This window comes from Schistocerca cancellata, chromosome 3, assembly GCF_023864275.1.
Source record: "Schistocerca cancellata isolate TAMUIC-IGC-003103 chromosome 3, iqSchCanc2.1, whole genome shotgun sequence".
NCBI classification, from domain to species: Eukaryota; Metazoa; Arthropoda; class Insecta; order Orthoptera; family Acrididae; genus Schistocerca; species Schistocerca cancellata.
Window position 1 is genome coordinate 198,644,554 of NC_064628.1, and position 20,758 is coordinate 198,665,311.

The following is a 20,758-nucleotide window of genomic DNA, read 5'->3' on the forward strand; positions in this document are numbered from 1 at the left end:
AGTGTCAAGGTCCAGTGTGCCGGCCAGTCCGTGGATGATTTTTAAGGCGGTTTTCCATCTGTCTCGGCAAATGCAGGATGGTTTCCCCTATTCTGCCTCAGTTATACGATGTCGGCGATTGCTGCACAAACACTGTCTCCATGTACGCATACACCATAATTACTTTACTACGCAAACATTTGATGTTACACTTTTCTGCTGTGAGACATTCGCGGGGTGAAGGGAGAGGGGGGGGGGGGGGGCACTGGGGGGGCGGTGGTGGGGTGAGTGGATTGCTGTAGCCTGTTGTGGGGTTGTGAACCACTGAGGGTTATGGCGGAGACAAAGCCTCTTCGTCGTTTCTAGGTCCCCAATTCAATACAATACAGTACAGTACAGTACAATACAATGGTAATTTTCACTTGCTTTCCCAGGTGTAAGAGTTTGCAGCCCGAGTGGCTGCAGAAAACATTTTAACTGGGTAATTGCACCAATAAACAGACAGATCATATCTCCCAACAACAAATCAGACACCACTATTCCACAGTTAGAATGGGGAAACCATATGAAGTTCAGTGAGGATAGATGTTCTGCTAAGAAAAGTAAAACAGTATGACTGACTTTCTGGAATGGAGTTTGTTTCAAACGGCACCCCCCTGCCCCATTATTTATTTGCTTACATGGTCTTAGTTTGCAGTCACATGTTCACAATCTAAGTACAAATTGAAATACTGATAATGGTGTGTGCACACTTCAATGTTCTTGTGTGCAATATGACTTCGAAATTGTGAGAGTTTGTTGGTATTGTAGTTCTTAAATCAGTTGCATGACACATCTACTGGTATTTCTTAAATTTTTTAATAAAAGCTTTTCAAATGGTGTAATTCTCTTAATTGCAATTTCTTGTAAGTTATACTGAAGCACTGTAGTGAGTTCAATGAAATATATTTTTATTTACTTTTGGACCCACTGGACCACATGATGTACAGCAAAGGGCATTTCCAGAGTTTTGTTTTACCTTTCATTTGTGTCTATATTTCTCTCAGATTGGGTTCTTTTTCACTTGTCAGACCAAGTTGTTTCAGTCTTCTTGGTATTCTGGCAGGACAATTGTCAGGTCATGGATTTTCTGCCTAATACTCTATATATGATCAAAATTATCCGGATACCGTCAAAAACATATGTTTTTCATATTAGGTGCATTGTGTTCCCACCTACTGTCAGGTACTCCATACCCACGACCTCAGTAGTCATTAGGCATTGTGAGAGAGCAGATTGGGGCACTCCGCAGAACTCACGGACTTCAAACGTGGTCATGTGATTGGGTGTCACTTGTGTCATATGTCTGTACACAAGATTTCCATACTCCTAAGCATCCCTAGGTCCACTGTTTCCCATGTGATAGTGAAGTGGAAATGTGAAGGGACACATACAGCACAAAAGCGTACAGGCCGACCTCATCTGTTGTTGACTGACAGAGACCGCCGACAGTTGAAAAGGGTCGTAATGTGCAATAGGCAGACGTCTATCTGGACCATCACACAGGAATTCCACACTGCATCAAGATTCACTGCAAGTTCTAGGACAGTTAGGTGGGAGGTGAGAAAACTTGGATTTCACGGTCAAGTGGCTGCTCATAAGCCACACATCACGCTAATTAATGCCAAATGACACCTTGCTTGGTGTAAGGAGCATAAACATTGGACAATTGGACAGTGGAAAAACATTGTGCGGATTGACAAATCATGGTACACAATGTAGCAATACAATGGCAAGGTGTGGGTATGGCGAATGTAGGGTGAATGTCATCTGCCAGCATGTATTGTGCCAACTCTAAAATTTGGAGGCAGTGGTATTAAGGTGTGATCGTGTTTTTCATTGAGGGGGCTTGCACCCCTTGTGGTTTTGAGTGGCACTGTCACAGCACAGGCCTACATTGATGTTTTAAGCACCTTCTTGCTTCCCACTGTTGAAGAGCAATTCGGGGATGGCAATTGCATGTTTCAACACAATTGAGCACCTATTCATAATGCACGGCATGTGGCAGAGAGGTTACACAACAACAACATCCCTGTAATGGACTGGCCTGCACAGAGTCCTGACCTGAATCCTATTGAACACCTTTGGGATGTTTTGGAATGCTGACTTCGTGCCAGGTCTAACTGACCGACATTGATACCTCTCCTCAGTGCAGCACTCTGTGAAGAATGGGCTGCCATTTCCCAAGAAACCTTCCCTGTTTGAACATATGCCTGTAAGAGTGGAAGCTGTCATCAAAGCTAGGGGTGGGCCAGCACGATATTGAACTCCAGCATTACTGATGGAGGGCACCATGAACTTGTAAGTCATTTTCAGCCAGGTGTCCAGATACTTTCGATCACGTAGTGTAATTCTTCTGTCTGTTATATAAAGTGGCTGTTCTTACTTCCTTCAGATCTCCCTTTACTGTACCAATTCATTTTATTGATTCTATCTTAGCTTTACTGCCACTTTCGTAGAATTCTTCAACTTGTCTGATTTCTTGCAGGCTTCGCAGCACATTCCGATAGTACCATCGATTATCATTTTGTCCTTATGGTATGAATTCATGATGAACCAATTCTTCAAAGTAAAAGAAAATTATCAGCATCGAGTTGATATTTGACCTGGTCTGATGTGTGTTTCTTAGTCTTGGAGAATCTTTCCTGACCCTTTGTGGATATTTAACCTTGGTCTCAGTATCATAACCGTAGACCCACGTCTCATCACCAGTTATGATTCTCGTAAGGAACATCTCATTCTCATTCACACTATCCAAAAGCTCCTCACAGATTGCAAGACAAAGCTCTTTCTGGTCTTCAGTCATGAGCCGTGAGACGAACTTGACGGCAAGCCAGTGTATTCCAAGATGCTGCGTCAGGATTTCATGACATGATCCAACTGAAATGCTACATTATTCTGCAATCTCTTGGACAGTCAGTCTTCGATTGGCATGCACAATTTCATTGATGTTCCTGACATGAGCGTCGTTGGTAGACATCGGAGGGCGTCCTGAATGAGGGTCATTATTGACTTCCGTCTGGCCATTGTTAAACCAAGTAAACCATTTGAAACACTGAGTTCAGTTTAAGCACCCATCACTGTAGGCTATCTGCATCATTTAGTGTGCCCCTGTAAAGAAGTTTTTGAGTTTCACGCAAAATTTAATGCAGACATGTTGCTCCTCTAACTCTGCCAGCTTGAAATTAACAGACTGTGCGACATAACATTCTACTCAATATAGCACTGAACAATAACTAACAGACATACAGCAGTGAAAATTCCAGTAGTTACACATTAAACATAGGTGTGTGCAGGGAAGCCAACTGCATTTTGCTCCAGCACACCATTGATGCAAAATTACGAATGTTCCGGAATTTTTTGAATAGACTTCATATGCTGCTTGTGAAAATTTAATTTTTCAGGATCATACTTGGGTTCTATTGCTCAGAGGTAAGGAGTAAGTGTTTTGGATAGCCCGTACCCTAGCAACAGTTTGTATACCTATCAGGAGAACAGGCATACTTCGAACATTACACACTTCCTCCAACCCCGCAAATTGAGCAAATCAATTGGTTCTTTTTCGTGTGGTCTATGGTTGTGGACCTTAGGTGGCTTATACAAGCACCATTTGTTCATGGTTGGTTCCTGAGAAAACCTTGAAAAAAGTATGATTTCTGGGTTTTGGGGATGGTCACTGCTATAATGCAACATAATCGGGGATGTAATGTAACAATATTATGAAAAGGGAACTCGCTAATCACCATATAGCTGAGATGCTGAGTCACAGATAGGCACAACAAATAGACTGTCACAATATATGTTTTCAGCCATCAAGGCCTTTGTCAAAAATAGATGATGCTACACACACACACACACACACACACACACACACACACACACACACACTTCACTGCAGCATCTGGCAGCTGAAGCCACACTGTGAGGAACAGCAGCGGTGCATATGGGAGTGACAGCTGAGGTGGGTGGGAGGGGGCTGTAAGATGGAGGCTGGGGCAGGGAGGGGGAGGGATAGCAGGATAGTGGGTGGGGGACAGTGAAGTGCTTCTGGGAAGCATGCAAGGACAAGGTGGAGATGAGAGGGCAGCTAGGTGCGGTTGGGAGGATAGACAGTGGGCAGGGGAGTGGTGGTGGTGGTGGTGTGGGGGGTGGGGGGTGGGGGTTGTGGAAAAGGACAGAAGTAAAGAGACTGGGTGTGTTGATAGAATAAGGGCTGTGTAGTGCTGGAATGGAAACAGGTAAGGGGCTAGATGGGTGACAAAAATGACTAACGAAGTTGAGGCCAGGAGGGTTATGGGAATGCAGAATATATTGCAGGGAGAGTTCCCACCTGTGCAGTTCAGAAAAGCTGGTGTTGGTGGGAAGGATCCATATGGCACAGGCTGTGAAGCACTAATTTAAATGAATGATGTCATGTTTGGTAGCATGCTCAACAACAGGGTGGTCCATTTGTTTCTTCGCCACAGTTTGTCAGTGGCCATTCATGCGGACAGACAGCTTGTTGGTTGTCATGCTCATATAGAATGCAGCAAAGTGGTTGCAGCTTAACTTTTAGATTATGTGACTGGTTTCACAGGTAGCTCTGCCTATGATGGGATAGGTGATGTTTCTGACCAGACCGAAGTAGGGGGTGGTGGGAGGATGTATGGGACATGTCTTGCATCTAGGTCTACTACAGGGATAGGAGCCTTGAGGTAAGTAGTTGGGAGAAAGGGTTGTGTAGGGATGGATGAGTATATTGTGTAGTTTTGCTGGACAGTGGAACATGGCTGAGGTAGGGGTGGGAAGGATACTGGGCAGGACACTTCTCGTATCAGGGCATGACAAGAGGTAGTTGAAACCCTGGCGGAGAATGTAATTCATGCTCCATTCCTGGGTGGTACTGAGTTACGAGGTGAATACTCCTCTGTGGGTGGACAGTGAGACTTTGGGAGGTGGTCGGTGACTTGAAAGATAAAGCATGGGAGATTTGTTTTTGTACAAGGTTTGGGAGGACAAATACGGTCTGGAAAGGCCTCACTGAGGCTCTCGGTATATTTCTGGAGGGACCGCTCATCACTGCAGGTGTGACGACCATGGGTGGCTAGGCTGTATGGAAGGTACATCTTGGTATGGGACAGGTGGCAGCTTTCGAAATGGAGGTATTGCTGGTGGTTAGTAGGTTTGATATGGACAGAGGTACTGATCTTTCAGGTGGAGGTCAGCATCTAGGAAGGTGTTTTGTTGCATTGAGTTGGACCAAGTGAAGCAAGGTGTTTTGTTGCATTGAGTTGGACCAAGTGAAGCAAATGGGGGGGGGGGGGGGGGGGAGGAGAGTTGAGGTTCTGTAGGAATGTGGGTAGGATGTCCTCACCCTGATGCAGATAGCAAAGATGTCATCAGCGAATCTGAACCTGGTAAGAGGTGTAGTATTCTGGGTGTTTAGGAAGGATTCCTCTAGATGGCCCATGAATAAGTTGGCATAGGATGGTGCCATGCGGGTGCCCACAGCCTCCTCCTTACCCCCACCCAATTGCCTCTCCCATCATTCCCTGCTGCTGCTCGCAGTGTGGCTTCAGCTGCCAGAGGGTGCAGTCACGTGTGTGTGAGTTGCGTTTTCATGTGTGTGTGTGTTCGTGTGTCTGTCGCCTTGATGGCCAAAAGCTATATGTTCTTAAGATGATATTCTCAAGGAACTTTGAAACTTTTTCGTTATCATTATTCGTTATTGAGATCCGAAGGCTCAAAGTTATTGTACTTATGCACATAAAATAAGCACGTAATATCCACTCTGAGGCATAAATGTAATTTTAATTGACATAGTCAACACATATTAAGGATTGTAGGATTACTGCAAGGGTTCTGATGTCACAAAACCATGTTTTTAATCAGCATTTTTTTCCCCAGTAGAACTTTGATGCTCTGTCTCTGTATAATGAGCTCTTGACACCTACACAAATATGCCCAAAGTTGCAATGCAGTAAGAAAAGATAGGCTAAAAAGGGAACTGACAATGACTGCCAAAAATTATGTGAACTGGAAAGACTGCAAATTCAGTAAACCATTTCTAACAACATTTTTACTCTTTTAAGACACACATCATGAGTCAGGGGGATTGCTATTGATGAGCACAATATCCAATAAAAATGTGAAGCAAACGATTTAGTGTTAACCTTATATTATGCGTACTTCATGTGTTCTTTATATGTGACAAAGTATATAAATGAATATAATAGAGGGAAACATTCCACGTGGGAAAATTATATCTAAAAACAAAGATGATGTGACTTACCAAACGAAAGTGCTGGCAGGTCGATAGACACACAAACATACACACAAAATTCAAGCTTTCGCAACCAACGGTTGCTTCGTCAGGAAAGAGGGAAGGAGAGGGAAAGATGAAAGGATGTCGGTTTTAAGGGAGAGGGTAAGGAGTCATTCCAATCCCGGAAGCGGAAAGACTTACCTTAGGTGGAAAAAAGGACAGGTATACACTCGTGTACACACACACATATCCATCCGCACATACACAGACATTTGTAAAGGCAAAACTCTTTGCCTTTACAAATGTCTGCTTGTGTATGTGCAGATGGATGTGTGTGTGTGTGTGTGTGTGTGTGTGTGTGTGTGTGTGTGTGTGTGTGTGTGCAAATTCAGTAAACCATTTCTAACCATTTCTAACCTGTCCTTTTTTCCCCCTAAGGTAAGTCTTTCCGCTCCCGGGATTGGAATGACTCCTTACCCTCTCCCTTAAAACCCACATCCTTTCGTCTTTCCCCGTCCTTCCCTCTTTCCTGACGAAGCAACCATTGGTTGCGAAAGCTTGAATTTTGTGTGTATGTTTGTGTTTGTTTGTGTGTCTATCGACCTGCCAGCACTTTCGTTTGGTAAGTCACATCATCTTTGTTTTTAGATATAAAGTATATAAATGTGTTGAAATAGATAAATAAACTGTTAAAACTTTACTGACCCATGAAATTGCATTTATAAATGCAGCACACAGTGCTCTAACAGGGAAAGAAGCAAACCAGCAGAAAAATTCCTCTGCCAGAGCATAAAAAAAGGCAAATGTGTCCCTCTCTAAAAAGACTCTGACAGAAAAGTGGGGGGAAAAAACTGTCTCAATCCTCATTTTGGTTTCCTTAACAAAAATGTTGGTATGCTAATGTATTTCAGCTTTCTTCTGCTGGAAATGAATTCTGGCAACAGAGGGGACAGTGATTGTCTGAGAGAAAGTGGCAGTGAAAGAGGGTGGGGAGGGAGGGAGAGAGAGAGAGAGAGAGGGAGGGAGGGAGGGAGGGAGAGAGAGAGAGAGAGAGAGAGAGAGAGGATGCAGATAGCAACGTCAGCAAAAGACAAAGGCAACAGTGAAGCTGAAAACTATGTGAATGGAGACCATACATAAGGTTGGGGGGTCTGTCCCCTCCCAGACCACCAAACATTAACATGTAGGTGTAGTGCAAGCCCATTTTGGGCAGAAACTTTAAGCAAGTGAGTGTAGGGGAAAAATTGTGTTGGACACCTCAGACGTTTTGAACTGCCAGCGTATGGTGGAGATAGTGACAGTAGGAAAGAAAGACAAAAGGAGACAGTGTAAGGGAGAGAGGTGACAGTGGCAGTAGATTATAATGTAAATCAACGGGAGAAAAGGGAGACATTGAAGGGAGAGACACATCCAATGACAGTGAGAGGAGGGAACAAGTATGAAGAGAGACTAAACAACTAAACTCCTCCCGAACGTGCCATGAAGGCCCACCGGTACCGACAGGCTGCCGTGTCATCCTCAGCCCATAGGTGTCACTGGATGCAGATGTGGAGGGGCTCTCCTGCCCACATGTCAGTTTCTGAGACTGGAGCCACTACTCCTCAATCAAGTAGCTCCTCAGTTTGCCTCACAATGCCTCCCGAGTGCACACCGCTTGCTAACAGCATTCAGCAGACCGGACGGTCACCCATCCACGTGCAAACATTTTTAGTGAGGAAGGCAGAATGTGGATTGAAGCAACTGGTTCCCCACTTTTCTGTCTCTTTTAACCCTCGAGTGGCTGCGTCGATTTTTAGAACACGGGCAGGCACGCGGCGTACTTTGAACACATGTAAAAAAACGTCTGTCTTTATGTAACCAAGGTAAACATGTAGGAGCAAAAACGTAGTGTAATGTTAGTTTAATTAAACAGCGGTAAAATAAAATTACATTGTATCAGCCAAATCACTGTTTAATTAAACAATAACAACATTAAACTTTGTTGTATCATTCTGTTACCAAGTACGGATGTTACCCCACAGTAATGACCCATCAGAGCGTTAAGTAGTGCAATTGTATCAGATCTCAGCAAAACACTTATTCGATTACTAATTATCTGGTAGACATCTGCCTCATTGTGGGATTGTACTGTTAGCTTGTAATCTGGGTAATTTTCTTGTACGAATTGTAAATTTTTTCTCACCTAGCTCACTGTTTATTTTATATCGTTGCTTAAGGAATAGGTATGAGCTTGCAATTGTAAAACAACAGTGGAATGGTACAAGAGAATATTATTTGTGGTTGGCACACTTTATACATAGGTGCATCCACTTTAGGGTTAAAGAGGAACATACTAGCCTTTTCTGTGCTCTTAAAGGAGCATTTTCCCCCTGATTGGTTTTTCTACTTGTAAATTTGTCAGCAGTACTTGCAATTACTAAAATGCAGCTTCTTGTAATTTTACAGATTTTTCAAGTTAATATTCCTTTTGATAGTGTTAATTTAAAATGATTGTGAGTTTTCGTAATTTTGTTTGCTCATTAAGTGGACTGCCGCTCTTCCCAAAGAGACCACATGTGCTGTGTTGATTTTTGTCTCAACAAATTCATTCTTATTGGTACAGTTTCATTTGAGTTACATGTTTTTGGGTGTTTTGGGGCTTAATAATATGCTCAATCAGGAAACATACTTTTAAAATTGTGGTAGCTGTTTAACAATTAACTGCCCTCCTCCTACTGGGAGAATACTTTATGATGCTGTAAACAGCATGATCTAATAAATATATTAACTCATAATGTTTCTGTCTTTACAGTAATAGAGAGACACAAGGGCCGTATTATTTACTTGACATATGATTCAGGGGATACTATTAGTCAAACCCTGCTCTTGGTGGGTAAAGGAATAACCTATGACACAGGTGGTGCTGATATTAAAGCTGGAGGAATTATGGCAGGAATGTCTAGAGATAAGTGTGGAGCAGCTGCTGTTGCTGGATTTATGCAGGTAAGCGAAGCGTCAAATTAAAGGGAAACAAAAACAAAGAAAAGTGCAAGTAAATAGTAATAAGTGTCTGAATTTTAACAAAAGCATGGGTGTTCAAAGAAGCAAATTTCTGCCTTAGATGTTGCTTGTGACACCAGTTTTTCTTTTTGCTCTGTTTTGCAGGGTTTTGCTATAATTGATGAAAAACAGAAATAAACCTTTATTTTTAAAATGTGTTTATTTCTTTGAGATTTTGTTGGTAGTTACACAGATGCAAACAAACAATATAGTTGTTATGCAGAGCGAGCAGAAAATTAAAATGACTCACAGCAGGTTTTCCATGACTTGCTTAAGAAAACTGTCAGAATAGTTCCTTCTAAAAGGACATAGCCAAATTCCTGCACCCATCCTTGTCTAGTCTCAGCTGGATCTTGATCACTAATGACCTCATCATTGATCTACCTTTGTTGTTGTGACAACATGGTGCTCAAAATTAGAAAATTAGTTTTACTTATTACCTCGATCCATGTTCTGTAGTTTCAGAGGAATTTGCATCTTGACATGTGTAGAAATGCATGTGTTGTGTTCTCAAAATTACATGTGCAGTGTACAGCTGTTTACAAAGCAATGCACAAAATGAAAAGTAGTTGTTATACTAACCAATTCTTACATAATACTCAGACCGTTGAAAGCTTCAAGTAAAGTTTGCAATTTGCTATACTCATTAAACTTAGGAGAAATGTAAATATTTATAATAGCATCACTAGTCACATACAAGTTCATTTTCTGTGACTGTATTGGGCCTAATAGTTTAATCATGAACAGCCCAAAACTGCTTATGAGCCATTTCATAACAAAACAGTCAAAATCGCAAAAAAATTAAAATAAGTCTTAATAATCAAGATCTAGATGAGGTGGCGTGCTGAGCAGCAGAGTGGTCCACTTGTTTCTTGGCCACAGTTTATCAGTGGCCATTCATGCAGACAGCTTGTTGGTTATCATGCCTACATAGAATGCAGCACAGTGGTTGCAGTTCAGCTTGTAGATCACATGACTGGTTCCGCAGGTAGCTGTGCCTTTGTTAGGATATGTGATGTTTATTGCCGGACTGGGGTAGGTGGTGGTGGTGGTGGTGGTGGTGGTGGTGGTGGTGGTGGTGGTGGTGGCGGCGGCGGCAGCGGTTGTGGAAGGATGTATGTGACAGGTCTTGCATCTAGTTAGTATTCTGCCATCCACCGAACCTACACAATATATTTTAACCATTTCCTCCAGTGTCTCACCACAGTTCCTGCCCGTTTACCACACAGTGCCCTGCTTGACACTGTTGACGCCACCTCCCTTTACACTAACATTCCTAATGACCATGGCCTTAACTGCGTTTGAGCAGTACCTAGCCCGACAGATTCCAAACCAGCAACCTCCTTCCTGGTCACCATGACCAACTAAATCCACACCCACACTTACTTTTTTTTTGAAGGCATTACATACAAACAAATCTGTGGTACGGCTATGGGCACACACATGGCACCATCCTATGCCAACCTATTCATGGGCCATCTAGAGGAATCCTTCCTAAACACCTAGAGTCCTAAACCCCTCACCTGGTTTAGTTTCATTGATGACATCTTTGCAATCTGGACAGGTTGAGATCCATTGATGACATATTTGCAATCTGCATCAAGGGTGAGGACACCCTATCCATATTCCTCCAGAACCTCAACAGCTTTTATCCTATTGGCTTTACATGGTCCTACTCAACCCAATGAGCCACCTCAAAGATGGCTACATTGGTACCTCTGTCCATATCAAACCTACTGTCCACCAGCAATACCTCCATTTCGACAGCTGCCACCCATTCCACACCAAGAAGTCTCTCCCATTCAGCCTAACCACCCATGGTTGTTGCATTTGCAGTGATGAGTGGTCCCTCTCGAAATATACCGAGGGTCTCAGCGAGGTCTTTGCAGACCGTAAATCTCCTCCCAAAACTTGTACAAAAACAAAATCTCCTGAGCCTTATCTTTCCAGTCACCCACCACCTCCCAAAGTCTAACTGTCCAGCCATAGAGGAGCATTCCCCTCATAACTCAGTACTACCCAGGACTGGAGCAACTGATACTCATTTTCCACCAGGGTTTCGACTACCTCTCATGGTGCCCTGAAATGAGAAATGTCCTGCCCCCTATTCTTCCCAACCCTCCCACCCTGATATTGCACTGTCCACCAAACCTATGCAATATACTTGTCCATCTCTACAAATCCTGACCCCTTACCTCATGGCTCATATCACTGTACTGCACCTAGGTGCAAGACGTGTCCCATACATCCTCCCACCACTACCTACTCTGATCCAGTCAGAAACATCACCTATCCCAACACAGGCATGACTACCTGTGAAACCAGTCACATAATCTACAAGCTAAGCTGCAACCACTGTGCTGCATTCTATCTACATCTATACTCCGCGAGCCACCTTACGGTGTGTGGCGGAGGGTACTTATTGTACCACTATCTGATCCCCCCTTCCCTGTTCCATTCACGAATTGTGCGTGGGAAGAACGACTGCTTGTAAGTCTCCGTATTTGCTCTAATTTCTCGGATCTTTTCGTTGTTATCATTACGCGAGATATATGTGGGCGGTAGTAATATGTTGCCCATCTCTTCCCGGAATGTGCTCTCTCGTAATTTCGATAATAAACCTCTCCGTGTTGCGTAACGCCTTTCTTGAAGTGTCCGCCACTGGAGCTTGTTCAGCATCTCCGTAACGCTCTCGCGCTGACTAAATGTCCCCATGACGAATCGCGCTGCTTTTTGCTGGATCATGTCTATCTCTTCTATTAATCCAACCTGGTAAGGGTCCCATACTGATGAGCAATACTCAAGAATCGGACGAACAAGCATTTTGTAAGCTACTTCTTTCATCGATGAGTCACATTTTCTTAGAATTCTTCCTATGAATCTCAACCTGGCGCCTGCTTTTCCCACTATTTGTTTTATGTGATCATTCCACTTCAGATCACTCCGGATAGTAACTCCTAAGTATTTTACGGTCGTTACCGCTTCCAATGATTTACCACCTATGGCATAATCGTACTGGAATGGATTTCTGCCCCTATGTATGCGCATTATATTACATTTATCTACGTTTAGGGAAAGCTGCCAGCTGTCGCACCATGCATTAATCCTCTGCAGGTCTTCCTGGAGTACGTACGAGTCTTCTGATGTTGCTACTTTCTTGTAGACAACCGTGTCATCTGCAAATAGCCTCACGGAGCTACCGATGTTGTCAACTAAGTCATTTATGTATATTGTAAACAATAAAGGTCCTATCACGCTTCCTTGTGGTACTCCCGAAATTACCTCTACATCTGCAGATTTTGAACCGTTAAGAATGACATGTTGTGTTCTTTCTTCTAGGAAATCCTGAATCCAATCACAAACCTGGTCCGATATTCCGTAAGCTCGTATTTTTTTCACTAAACGTAAGTGCGGAACCGTATCAAATGCCTTCCTGAAGTCCAGGAATACGGCATCAATCTGCTCGCCAGTGTCTACGGCACTGTGAATTTCTTGGGCAAATAGGGCGAGCTGAGTTTCACATGATCTCTGTTTGCGGAATCCATGTTGGTTATGATGAAGGAGATTTGTATTATCTAAGAACGTCATAATACGAGAACACAAAACATGTTCCATTATTCTACAACAGATTGACGTAAGCGAAATAGGCCTATAATTATTCGCATCTGATTTATGACCCTTCTTGAAAATGGGAACGACCTGCGCTTTCTTCCAGTCGCTAGGTACTTTACGTTCTTCCAGCGATCTACGATAAATTGCTGATAGAAAGGGGGCAAGTTCTTTAGCATAATCACTGTAGAATCTTAAGGGTATCTCGTCTGGTCCGGATGCTTTTCCGCTACTAAGTGATAGCAGTTGTTTTTCAATTCCGATATCGTTTATTTCAATATTTTCCATTTTGGCGTCCGTGCGACGGCTGAAGTCAGGGACCGTGTTACGATTTTCCGCAGTGAAACAGTTTCGGAACACTGAATTCAGTATTTCTGCCTTTCTTCGGTCGTCCTCTGTTTCGGTGCCATCGTGGTCAACGAGTGACTGAATAGGGGATTTAGATCCGCTTACCGATTTTACATATGACCAAAACTTTTTAGGGTTCTTGTTTAGATTGTTTGCCAATGTTTTATGTTCGAATTCGTTGAATGCTTCTCTCATTGCTCTCTTTACACTCTTTTTTGCTTCGTTCAGCTTTTCCTTATCAGCTATGATTCGACTACTCTTAAACCTATGATGAAGCTTTCTTTGTTTCCCTAGTACCTTTCGTACATGATTGTTATACCACGGTGGATCTTTCCCCTCGCTTTGGACCTTAGTCGGTACGAACTTATCTAAGGCGTACTGGACGATGTTTCTGAATTTTTTCCATTTTTGTTCCACATCCTCTTCCTCAGAAATGAACGTTTGATGGTGGTCACTCAGATATTCTGCGATTTGTGCCCTATCACTCTTGTTAAGCAAATATATTTTCCTTCCTTTCTTGGCATTTCTTATTACACTTGTAGTCATTGATGCAACCACTGTGGGCATGACAACCAACAAGCTGTCTGTCTGCATGAATGGCCACTGACAAACTATGGCCATGAAACTACTGGGCCACCCTGTTGCTGAGCATGCTGCCCAACATGACATTTTTCATTTCAATGACTGCTTCGCAGCCTGTGCCCTGTGGATCCTACCCACCAAAACCAGATTTTCTGAATTACACAGGTGGGAACTCTCCCTACAGTACATCCTACATTCCCGTAATCCTCCTAGCCTTAACTTTCGCTAGTCATTGTCCTCACCCCTCAGTCCCTTCCCTGGCCCCATTGCACCACTACACAGCCCTCTATTCCGCCAACACACTTTTTACTTTTCTCCTTTTCCGCTACCCTGCCCCTCAGCTCTCTCCCCGACCTCCATCTAAGCTCCTGACTGCACCTAGCTGCCCTACCTCCCCCCACCTTGTCCCTGTGGGCTTCCCAGCAGCTCGTCACTGTCCCCCACCCCTACCCTACTACCCCTCCTCCTCTTTGCCCCAGCCTCCACCTTACTCCCACCCAGTTGCCTCTCCCCTCATGCACTGCTGCTGTTCGTAGTGTAGAGAGAGAGAGAGAGAGAGAGAGAGAGAGAGAGAGAGTGTGTGTGTGTGTGTGTGTGTGTGTGTGTGTGTGTGTGTGTGTGTGTGTGTCATCTAATTTTGACAAAGGCCTTGTTGACCGAAAGCTTATTTTGTGACAGCCTTTTTGTAGTATCTACCTGCGACTCAGCATCTCTGTTATGTGGTCAGAAGCAACTATCCTCTTCGTAATATTGTTACATTCCTGCATACATATTTTAGTTGGGAATAGCCACCAAATTAAGTTCTGATTAAATTTATTGGCAACCACTTGATTCAGTTTGAGAATAATAGTAACATTTACAAATGTTGTGAAAAGCCATACTCGTATTATGATCCTAGTTTTATTTTTATTTTCCATTTTTGTGACAGCTAACTTGCATGTGTTTTGAAATTCAGATGTGAAAAAAATACTGAAATGTAATACCTTGGTAGAATAAATCATAATTGTTGAACTTATTTTAAAATATTCATTTATTCTTCTTAATTTTAGGTTGCAGCACTGTTGAAACCTAAATCTACAAAGATTGTTGGAGCACTCTGCCTTGCACGAAATAGTGTTGGTGAGAACTGTTATGTAGCTGATGAGGTTATAACATCCCGGAGCAAAGTTCGCTTACGTGTCGGGAATACTGATGCTGAGGGACGTATGGTGATGGCAGATGTTTTATGTAAGGTAAGTTTGTCATGGTTAATAAATGTTGCAGGGGCAACAGTGTGGATGATTGACTGACCTGGCCTTGCAACATTAACCAAAACGGCCTTGCTGTGAAGGGAGACGAAAATTTAATAGTCATGGGGGACTGGAATTTGATAGTAAGAAAAGGAAGAGAAGGAAACGTAGTAGGTGAATATGGAATGGAGATAAGGAATGAAAGAGGAAGCTGCTGGTAGAATTTTGCACAGAGCATAACTTGATCATAGCTAACACTTGGTTTAAGAATCGTGAAAGGAGGTTGTATACATGGAAGAGGCCTGGAGACACTGGAAGGTTTCAGATAGATTATATAATGGTAAGTAAGACAGAGATTTAGGAACCACGTTTTATATTGTAAGACATTTCCAGGAGCAGATGTGGACTCTGACCGCAATCTATTGGTTATGAACTGTAGAGTAAAACTGAAGAAACCGCAAAGAGGTGGGAATTTAAGAAGATGGGACCTGGATAAACTGAAAGAACCCAATTTTGTAGAGAGTTTCAGAGAGAGCATTAGGGAATGATTGACAGGAACAGGGCAAAGAAGTATGGTAGAAGAAGATTGGGTAGCTTTGAGAGACGAAATAGTGAAGGCAGCGGAGGATAAAGTAAGTAAAAAGCAGGGGGCTAGTCGAAATCCTTGGGTAATGGAAGTGATATTGAATTTAATTGATGAAAGGAGAAAATACAAAAAATGTAGTAAATGAGGCAGGCAAAAAGAAATACAAATGTCTCAAAAATGAGATCGACAGGAAGTGTAAAATGGCTAAGCAGGGATGGCTAGAGGACAAATGTAAAAACGTAGAGGCATATATCACTAGGGGTAAGATAGATACTGCCTACAGGAAAATCAGAGAGACCTTTTGGAGAAAAGAGAACCACTTGTATGAATATCAAGAGCTCAGATGGAAACCCAGTTCTAAGCAAAGAAGGGAAAGCAGAAAGGTGGAAGGAGTATATAGAGGGTCTATACAAGGGTGATGTACTTTAGGGCAATGTTATTCAAATGGAAGAGGACATAAGTGAAGATGAAATGGGAGATGTGATACTGTGAGAAGAATTTGACAGAGCACTGAAAGACCTAACTCGAAACTACTGATAGCCTTGGAGAGCCAGCTATGACAAAACTCTACCATCTGGTGAGCAAGATGTATGAGACAGGCGAAATACTCTCAGGCTTCAGGAAGAATATAATAATTCCAATCCCAAAGAAAGCAGGTGTTGATAGGTGTGAAAATTACCAAACTATCAGCTTAATAAGTCACGGCTGCAATATACTAACACGAATTCTATACAGACGAATGGAAAAACTGGTAGAAGCCGACCTTGGGGAAGATCGGTTCAGATTCCGTAGACATGTTGAAACACGTGAGGCAATACTGACCCTACGACTTACCTTAGAAGAAAGATTAAGGAAAGGCAAACCTATGTTTCTAGCATTTGTAGACTTAGAGAAAGCTTTTGACAAGGTTGACTGGAATACTCTCCTTCAAATTCTGAAGGTGGCAGGGGTAAAATACAGGGAGCGAAAGGCTATTTACAATTTGTACAAGAACCAGGTGGCAGTTATAAGAATCAAGGGGCATGAAAGGGAAGCAGTGGTTGGGAAGAGAGTGAGACAGGGTTGTAGCCTATCCTCGATGTTATTCAATATGTATATTGAGCAAGCAGTAAAGGAAACAAAAGAAAAATTTGGAGTAGGAATTAAAATCCACGGAGAAGAAATAAAAACTTTGAGGTTTGCCAATGACATTGTAATTCTGTCAGCGACAGCAAAGGACCTGGAAGAGCAGTTGAATGGAATGGACAGTGTATTGAAAGGCGGATATAAGATGAACATCAACAAAAGCAAAACAAGGATAATGGAATGTAGTCTAATTAAATCAGGTGATGCTAAGAGAAGTAGGTTAGGAAATGAGACACTTAAAGTAGTAGATGAGTTTTGCTATTTGGGGAGCAAAATAACTGATGATGGTCGAAGTAGGGAGGATATAAAATGTAGTCTAGCAATGGCAAGAAAAGTTTTTCTGAAGAAGAGAAATTTGTTAACATTGAGTATAGATTTAAGTGTCACGAAGTCTTTTCTAAAAGTATTTGTTTGGAAGTGAAACATAGATGATAAATAGTTTAGACAAGAAGAGATTAGAAGCTTTAGAAATGTGGTGCTACAGAAGAATGCTGAAGATTAGATGGGTAGATCATGTAACTAATGAGGAGGTACTGAATAGAATCGGGGAGAAGAGGAATTTGTGGCACAACTTGACTAGAAGAAGGGATCAGTTAGTAGGACATGTTCTGCGGCATTAAGGGATTACCAATTTGGTGATGGATAGAAGCATGGAGGATGAAAATCATAGGAGGAGACCAAGAGATCAATACACTATGCAGATTCAGAAGGATGTAGTTTGCAGTAGGTGCTGGGAGGTGAAGCAGCTTGCACAGAATAGAGTAGCATGGAGAGCTGCATCAAATCACTCTGGACTGAAGACGACAACAACAGTAATGTTATATTAGTTAATCATATATTAGATAGAAAAGTTACCTCTCATATCAAAGCTGAACTTAAGGTAACAGAAAAGTACAGAAAGTAAAGCTGTGGGACTTGGTTATTGGTCACAACTGTGCAACTGTGAAATTAAGTTTGTAGCTGAGAATGGAATATCAAGAACAGAAGAAATTGGAATCTTCAATTCTGTTTTTCCACATCTAGTTCACTTTTAAGTTGAACAGTATTGTTACATGTGTAATTTTTTTTGTAGTATGATATTGCTGCATGTTGAAAGGATAAAATGTCACATATTCCTGCATTACTTTTACAGATGAGAGAAATAGCTATGGATGAAGTGAATCCACATCTTTTCACAATAGCAACTCTTACTGGACATGCTGTTCTGACATATGGAGAAAATTACACGGTATGTGTTATCATTTAAATGTATTGTATTTACTGACAAATTAAATCTTAGTGCTGGTAAGATATGCAGATTTCTTGTGGCTCTTATTCCTGTCCCCCTCTTCCTCTCCATCCTCATTTTTTTTTGTCTGTTCTTGTCTTCCTCTCACTATGCGCTAGGTGGCAGCTATGAGTTTCTCTCACATTATTTCTAGGTTCTGGTGGATAATGGACCTGCCAGGGAAGAACAGTCAGCACAGAAACTGCAAGCTGTATCGGAATCTGTTGGTGATATGATTGAAATTAGCACTGTTCGCCGGGAGGACTTTGAATTCATTAAAGGTATGGCACTGACTCATCATGCATTGTTTCTAAAGTGACAAGTAAAGAGCAGTTGTTTTTGTTGCTACTTACTAGGGTCGTTTCTGTGCTTACAGTTCCAGTGGTCTGTCTCACTGCTTCTTTTCTTTGTTCACTCTGTTTTGTTGGTTGTTAGCTTCCTGGTTTAACACCTCTCTCTACTTATTGTATGTATCGAAGAATTTGAAATCAGACTCTTCGGTTTTCATTCTGTGGGTTGCCCATTTGTACTGTGGCATATAATGTCCACAAATTATGCAGTGAAGCACACAAATAAGAAAATACTTTCATTTTTATGCAATTGGTAACAAGCTGTAACAAACTGAAATCTGTGGAATATGATGAAATGCCATGGATATGTCTTTAGAATACATGTATTCTCCAACAATATTTGTTTCTTTTTTGTACATGAGGTGTCTGTTTTTTGGATCTGTATGAAGGAATAGACACCATTTTGATCCAGCATCCACTATGAATTATGAGACAAAGGAATTACAGAATTGGCTGTGAGTGGGCATTGGTTGAAATCAATGTAGAAAACTGAAAATTTGTGCTGGACCAGGATTCGAACCAGGGTCTCCTGCTTACTAGGCAGATGCTCTGACCACTAAGCCACCTGGACATAATGCTCATCGCAACTGCACGCCTCCTGTCAGACCTGATTTCTCAACTACTAATCACTACAGTGTAGTAGTTTGTGGATAACTTGAGAATTTTAGTCTGGTGGTAGATGTGCTATGGTAGCCCATGCATTGTGTCTGGATGGCTTAGTGGTCAGTGTGTCTGCTTAGTAAACAGGAGACCTGGGTTCGAATTCTGGTCCAGCACAAATTTTCAACTTACCCCATTGATTTAAATCAATGCCCACTCACAGCCCATGTTTATAAGTCCTTTGTATCTTACTTTTTATTTTGCTTATAAAAGGCCTCAAGAGAATTCTCTGGAGACGATGCTGTTGGCTATGTTCAATTGCATCATGACAATGGTTTTCGTACTGTCAAATGCAAGATATGCCCTGAACATGAAGTGGGTGCAGTTTGTATTGTACTACTTTGGTTGTGAATGAAAACATAGGCAAAATAGTAAGTTGCCAGTACCATGATTGTACAGCTTCAGCTGTTAGTTGTAAGCATGTAGTGGCTTTTCTTGTGTGGGCAGATCGATGAAGTGAAAAATCTTTGTGTACTTTAGTGGAATGCTGCTCGCAAAAGCCAACATTCTCCAGAGTACAGAATTCACTAAAATATAGTTCTGTGAGGCAGCTATCAAGAAACTCCACATTGTGGTAGAAACATTGAAGTTCTTTTAGCTTTTCTTCAGGAAGCAAGAAAGCGAAAAATTGAAAACGGCAAACTTTTAAAATATCAGTGTGTGTACAGGTACAGTGATGCAAGGCAGTTTTCCCCACCATCATTTCTTTGTTCAAGAGCATAAGGTATTTAAAAAGGATGTAAATATATTTCTGCAGTGTGTGAGGGAAAATATCATTAATGAAACCAAGGAATTAATAGAAAAATCTATAAGGAAACAGAATAAAAATAGCATGTGGTAAGAGTTTTTATATGGACATATAACAGCATCCAAGGCTTTTTTGCAGTAAGTCACTACCAAAGTGTGTTTATGGGTCATTAGTAACTACAATCACGGGCACTGTACACCAAAGAACTCTGCTTTAAGATTCTGCTTTAAGAAGGAGCAGGATTTTAGAAAATGCTGTACATCAGACTCTAGGGAAGAAATTGGAATTTTTTTTTGTGGCATTTGGCATAAGCTGCTCTAGAAGTACTACAGCCACTGAGTCTTTTTCTAGGGTCTTGTTTTGATAACCTGACATTTCAGTTAAAAATGGCACTTGGTCACATGAATTGGGTATCCATTCTGGTAGCAAATCCTGTACTGATATTATTTAAATTGAATTCATAAGTGGCTCTTGATTACTTAATAACTGACAAAAGTTTCTAATATTCTAAATTCGTTAATTATTTATTTTGTCGAAATAATACTTTTAAACATTCTATACAGTGATGTTTATTAAAAAATCGCATTGCAAAGGATGGAATAATGACAATATTATGAGAATGATAGATTGCTACTCAACATATAGTGGAGGTGCTGAGTTGTAGACAGGCACAACAAAAAGACTACTGAACAAATAAGCTTTCTGTCAAAAGGCTTTCTTCTGAAATTGACAACACACACACACACATTTATGCAAATGCAGCTCACACACAAATGACCACTTTTGATTGCCGGGACCAGACTGTGAGCAGCTGCACATGATGGGAGAAGCAATTTGGGTGGTGGGGGTAGCTGGGGCAGGGAGATGGAGGGAGAACAAAGTACCTGTGGAAGATGGTAAAGTGCTTTTTGTGGGAGCATACAGGGACCAGGTGGAGAGAGCGGAGGACAGCC

General features: G+C 41.9%; 1 protein-coding gene and 1 non-coding gene across 3 annotated transcripts in view; one reads left to right on the forward strand and one right to left on the reverse strand.

The window, feature by feature from the left end:
- LOC126174817 (putative aminopeptidase W07G4.4) overlaps positions 1-20,758 on the forward strand; it is a 78,306-nt gene that overhangs the window by 43,845 nt on the left and 13,703 nt on the right. For both annotated transcript variants that reach the window (XM_049921194.1, XM_049921195.1), the window contains exons 7-10: positions 9,054-9,244; positions 14,890-15,072; positions 17,913-18,008; positions 18,202-18,328. In XM_049921194.1, the coding sequence (XP_049777151.1) occupies positions 9,054-9,244; positions 14,890-15,072; positions 17,913-18,008; positions 18,202-18,328 (597 nt within the window). The remainder of the gene's footprint in view (positions 1-9,053; positions 9,245-14,889; positions 15,073-17,912; positions 18,009-18,201; positions 18,329-20,758) is intronic.
- On the reverse strand, positions 18,896-18,968 carry Trnat-agu (transfer RNA threonine (anticodon AGU)). Its single transcript has one exon. It is a non-coding gene; the product is annotated as a tRNA-Thr (tRNA).